Source organism: Octopus bimaculoides, chromosome 19 (assembly GCF_001194135.2).
Source record: "Octopus bimaculoides isolate UCB-OBI-ISO-001 chromosome 19, ASM119413v2, whole genome shotgun sequence".
Classification (NCBI taxonomy): domain Eukaryota; kingdom Metazoa; phylum Mollusca; class Cephalopoda; order Octopoda; family Octopodidae; genus Octopus; species Octopus bimaculoides.
Genome location: NC_068999.1, coordinates 7,273,358 through 7,279,741, shown reverse-complemented (window position 1 = coordinate 7,279,741; position 6,384 = coordinate 7,273,358). Strand labels below are relative to the sequence as shown.

Sequence of the window (6,384 nt, the reverse complement as noted above, 5' to 3'; positions counted from 1 at the left end):
ATATATATATATATATATATATATATATATATATATATATATATATATATATATATATATATATACATATATATATATATATACACATATAGATACATATATATACTTACAAATATAGATATATCTATATGCATGTACTTATATATATATATATATCAATATATAAATGTACCTATATAGATGTACAAACATATATATACATGTACATACATACATGTATATACATACATGTGTGTGTGTCTATATGTATACATATGCGTATACATATGTGTGTATACATATGCGTACATAAATGTAAATATGTATGTATGTATAAATTGATAGATAGATAGATAGATAGATAGATGTCGGCATGCATGGGTGCCATTACCTGCACGTAGTTATATATATGTTATTATTCTTGCTGTTTTTTTAATTAATTATTCGTATAGAGGACTGTTTTCTGACCAAAACTCTAATCCTTTAAGCGTTTGAACATGAAAATCTACAATAGGAAGAATTTGCAATAAACGTACAGTTTCCTACCGAGTCAGTTTTTATAAAGTGATAGGTTACACTGTTTCTTAACGTTATGGTAAACCAAGGCGGCCAGCTGTCAGAAACGTTAGCACGTCTGTCTTTACGTTCTGTGTTCAATCTCTGCCGAGGTCAACATTACCTTTCATCTTCACAGACATGAGCAACATAGCTGAGTAGACTAAAGAGATATGAAATAAAATGTCTAGGTGAAGGATACAAAGCGCCGGCGGAAATCGATCCCGCGTCCTTACTATCGTGCACCGAACACCCCCTAACCATTAATCCACACACCTTGATCAAATAGCCGCTTAAATTCAAATGAAATATCTATACATTCGTATATTTTCAAGTGATGGCTTCTCTGGAGTATTGAACCGTCATGCCACAACGATTACACATACAGTTCGTAATCATATTTCGAGTCAGTGAATGATCGAAGCCGAACAGAAAGACTATAAAACTGGGTGTGTGTACGTGTGTACGCGTGTACGTGTGAGTACGTGTACATGTGTGTGTGTGTGTGCATGCGTAGTAACAAGGTACTCGAAACGACGATGAAATTTAGTTAAAGCTGACGAAGGAAAGCTATTTGTGTCTGTCACTCTTTTCTTTATTCTGTTTTTCATTCTTTCTCTATAAACTCATACACTTGTCTCGTCTGAGTCAAAAAGCCGTTTACATTTCGTGTCTGTGCTTTGTTCCTATGCTGTTTATTTTATGTCCTGTTCTCTAATGTATATTTGTGTGTTACGTCTGTCTCTTCTTTTTGTTTTCCGTTCTTCTATTTAAACTTTTGTCAAAAGACATTATTCACTGACTTCGCTGCGTCCTTTAATTGTTTTATTTTTGTTTTTCATTATCCAACTGGTCTGTAACTTTTCCAAGTTTATATTTGGTTGTATTTCGACTAAACGACTCGGTGTTCACATATTTCTCTCTCTCTATCTCTCTATCTTTCTTTCTCTTTCTCTCCCACTATCTGTGCTCTTTTTGCACCAAAGTATTTTAGCGGAAGATTTGAACACCAAGGAGAAAACCGATAATTCATTGCTTTTGGACGATCTTAAATAGATATTATTATTTGTTCAGTGCACATTGCACAGATACTGTCTTGTGACAACAGCCATTGTAAATGCATTGTACTGGTGACTGGTCAGTGGAAAACTTGTGACCATCGCCTCTATTGTTCACAAAATACCATATAAAATAAATAAATGGATTACATTTAAAGTAGTTAAAGGAATTTTTAGTCTTTCGATGTGGGTCTTTAAACAGATGTAAATACATCACGTTATTCTCTTCGTATACAGAAAAATAAAGGAGATTGCTCTGGCATGTTTTGCGGTTCGTTTACCATACATCTAAGGTAAAGTGCTCCTGATTCCTCTGCCTACGAAGAGAGCTTGTAGCAAATCGCTAATCAACCCTTTGCCTGTCGAAAGCGTTTTCGTTAGTTTGACCTAAACGTCCATGTTGGTTTTCAGACTGCTATTCTTTTATTCATTTACGTGTTTCAGTCATTTCACAGCGGCCATGCTGGATCAACGCCTTTAGTCGAACAATCCGACCCCAAGATTTATTCTATTGGATTCTTTTGCTGAACCGTTAAGATAAGGGGGCGTAAATACATCAACACCGGTTGTCAAGCGATGGTGGGGGACGAACACAAATATATATATATATATATATATATATATATATATATATATATACGACGGGCTTCTTTCAGTTTCCGTCTACCAAATCCACTCACAACGCTTTTGTCAGCCCGAGACTATAGTAGAAGACACTCGCCCAAGGTGCTACGCAGTGGGACTGAACCCGGAAGCATGTGGTTGGGAAGGAAGCTTCTTACCACACAGCCGAGACGTTATGTTACCAACAAAAAAGATGAGGACAAATATCCGTCGAATGTAAATAATGTAAATAATGTAAATAACGTAAATAATGGTTATGGAGTTGTTACGTAGTCAATAACAAAATAATGGTTTCTTACCTTTCCAGGCAAAGAGCCGTAAGTGTCAATACAGAACAGATCATGGATACGTTCTGCATGTAATATGCCAGTTTGCATATAAATTCACCGAGTTTCCAGGTAAACGTAAAAAACATTGCGCACTGCAAAAAATAATAGAAAGTAAAATTAATTAGTTTTCATATAATTAATTTTATCATCTGTTTCATTATTATTTTTATTTATTTCATATATTTATTTTATTACTATCTTTATAAAAAAAAACAGCAAAAACATTTGATCAATGGTTCCCAAAGTGGTCGGTACTACCCACCCCTGATTAGCTTCTGACTCCCTGATTCGATGTTGCATGTGTTATTGTTGTTCTTCTTTTTGTTACTGTTGTTGTCCTTTACACCCACGTGATCTTAAGTTACACCTATGATGAAAGGCATGCAAGCTGTAACTATCCCATGGTTCTTTTTCAAGAATTGTGTATCTTGAAGTACATTAATTAGTGCCCTGCCTGTTTATATTTAAAATGGAAGGGTCTGATTAGAGAAAGGCCTGGCTGTTATTTCTAGCAAGAAAATCAACCTCGTAAAGGATCCTGATTAACTCAATATATACTATTGCTGCTGCTGTTATTGTTGTATTATTTAGTACTAAATCAGTCCAATCCATCCATACCCACCATGTTGTTTTGTATACCCATTGACCGATGTGACATTTCGGTTTTTCGATGTTGGTAAGTGAACTGACAGTGATTTGGCTGCTATTTCTTGCAGATCAAGTGACCACATAGAAGCTCACGTATCCATTACGTATCAGCTCTAATTGATTCTTTAGGCACAAAGCCAACTTTTTTGACCGGAGGCAGAGCAGTGTCGATTTCATTAAGACGGTGATTAATTGATACTTTATTTTATTGATTTAGCAGAGATGAAAGGCAATGTTGACGTCAGCGGGGTGGACATCAATCTCAGAACGTAAAGAGCCGGATAAAACACCACAAAGCATTTTTGTTCGACACTCTAAAGATTGTAGTTCCATCACCCTACAGTTAATTATATAATATTGGTTTCAATTTTTGGCACAAGGCCAGAAATTTGAAAGGAGGGTGAAAGTCAATTACATCGACCCCAGTACTCAACTGGTACCGGCTTTATTGACCTCGAAAGGATGAAAAGCAAAGTCGACCTTGGCGGAAGCTACTTTGATATTAAAAGACTTTTTTCCTTCTGTTGATACAATACGAAAACATTTTGCAACATTTGGCTACAAAATAGTTTTGTTGTTGTTGTTGCTGTCGTTGCTGCTGCTGCTGTTATTATTATTATTATTATTGTTCAGTAGTTTTATTTTTATAACGTGCTTTCACTTCACTACCGAGCGCAGCTCTGTGCGCCTTGGGTATGTGCTGTGGTTTGCTGTGGTGCTCTTATGTTTACTGTATTGAAAGTGTTTTGCGTAGAATGTGTGCAGTACCCAGTAGTGCAATTTTCTGTATGTTATATATATTTGTAAGTCCTGGTGTTTTTGTTATGTATTTGTCTGAATATTTTTTTATTATACCTAAGGCACCTACTATGATAGGAATTGTTTCTGTTTTTAGATTCCACATTCGAGTTACCTCTATTTCCAGGTCTTTGTATTTTGTTATTATTATTATTATTATTAAGGCGGTGAGCTGGCAGAATTGTCAAGGAAGCCGGGCAAAATGCTTAGCGGCACTTCGTCCGTCTTCACGTTCTGAGTTCAAATTCCACCGAGGTCGACTTTACCTTTCATCCTTTCAGGGTCGATAAAATAAGTACTAGTTACGCACTGAGATCGATGTAATCGGCCTAGTCCCTTCCTGGCCTTGTCCCAAAATTTGAAACCAGTATTACTACTATTGTTGTCGCTGGTGTTGTTGTTGTTGTTGTTGTTGTTGTTGTTGTTGTTGTTGTTGTTGTTGTTGTTGTTGTTGTTGCTGCTGTTGTTGTTGTTGTTGTTATTCTCTTCAAATGAAAACCGCAACGTAATTTATCGGAATCTGATTGAATGAAATTAATGGTTGTCTTTTTAGATATTATATCACGGTGATTATTCCAAATTCTGTAATATCTTCTTGAAGATATTGCGATATTGTCTTTTTTGTTTTTGTTTTTTACGAAATTACGAAACATAAAACGAACAGCATTTATGATAAATTCAAAAGTAATCTTCTCAGGAGAAAAGGATATAAATCTACAGTAAATAACAGCTCTGATACCTTGATGTCCATCCGTGAGACTCAGGAGATAATTCCAATGTGCATATCGCATGCACGTGTGATATATAAAAAATTTGTCACATTAATACGGAAGAAACATGAGCTTGTAATAATAGAAAGGTGGGATTTATGTTGCACGATGTAAAGATGAGAGAAATGATAAAGAAAGTAAATTATATAGTTGTCACAGAGAATATAAAAGTTCAACTGATTTTTCTCTGCGAGAAGCAGGAATCAAAATTCAAAACGTATCTGCAAATTTCTGTAACGTAAACAAGTCTTCATTTTTCTTTACGGAGAATGAAAAATCTCGGGAAAAAATCGTTGTTCAATACAGGAGTTCCCCAGTTAAAGTTAGCCAAGTTATTTTACATAAGTGTGATCGTTGTTGGCACTCCGTCGCTTACGACGTCGAGGGTTCCAGTTGATCCGATCAACGGAACAGCCTGCTCGTGAAATTAACGTGCAAGTGGCTGAGCACTCCACAGACACGTGTACCCTTAACGTAGTTCTCGGGGATATTCAGCGTGACACAGTGTGACAAGGCTGACCCTTTGAAATACAGGTACAACAGAAACAGGAAGTAAGAATGAGAGAAAGCTGTGGTGAAAGCGTACAGCGGGGTTCGCCACCATCCCCTGCCGGAGCCTCGTGGAGCTTTAGGTATTTTCGCTCAATAAACACTCACAACGCCCGGTCTGGGAATCGAAACCGTGATCCTATGACCGCGAGTCCGCTGCCTTAACCACTGGGCTATTGCGCCTCCACATAGTGTGATCACAGAATACCGAAAGCTCAATTTCCGCTGAGCCGAACATATCGTCAGGTTCACAACAACAGGTAGACCCGTGATGTTGCTAAGTGGAAATCAACAGATGAAAAACAGGCGAGTCAGAAAGCCTCAACGACGATAGAAAGACTATTTACTTAAACTATTTCAGCCAACACGGAAAAGAAGAGTGCGATCAAGAAAGAATTGGAAGCTCATTGTGATCAGCGGTGTATAACAAACATGAGATACAGAGATTTTTGCGTATAGTATAAATCTATAGATCTACTACTTCCAGTTTACGATATTTCATGCCAACCACTGGTCAGAATTCTTTCTCCAAAGCCACCGAATTGTCTTGCCTGCAGCCCTTCTCCTCGTTGTGCATACGTGTGCATATACGTGTGTGAGTGTATACGTGTGTGAGTGTATACGTGTGCATGTGCGCGCGCGTGCGTGTGTGTGTATGCGTGTGTAGGTGTGAACATGTGTATCAGTTTGTCAATGTGTTTTGACAATCTCGCACAGGTACGGAGGCAGAGACAGAAATATGATTGATTAAACTAATTTTCATGTTTATTTTGCTGGTTGATTAAATACTCCAGCTTCGATTTTAAACCATTAATGCATAAAGTTTAATTTTCATTCTATAATTAACTTCAATTAAAACAAATCGCTACCAGGACTTATTCTTTCTAAGCCTGGTGTTTATTGTATCATCCCTTTTGCCGAACCGCAAAGTTACAGGGATTTAAACACACCAACACCGGTTGTCAAGTGGTGTGGCGGGGGGAAGAAACACAGACACAAAGACACACACACACACACACACACACACACACACATAGATATATAAATATATGTGTATATATATATATATATATA

General features: G+C 37.0%; 1 protein-coding gene across 1 annotated transcript in view; it reads right to left on the bottom strand.

The window, feature by feature from the left end:
* LOC106867241 (pyroglutamylated RF-amide peptide receptor) overlaps nt 1–6,384 on the bottom strand; it is a 173,343-nt gene that overhangs the window by 65,806 nt on the left and 101,153 nt on the right. Inside the window, exon 3 of the mRNA XM_052974678.1 lies at nt 2,516–2,637. Coding sequence (XP_052830638.1) covers nt 2,516–2,637 — 122 coding nt within the window. The remainder of the gene's footprint in view (nt 1–2,515; nt 2,638–6,384) is intronic.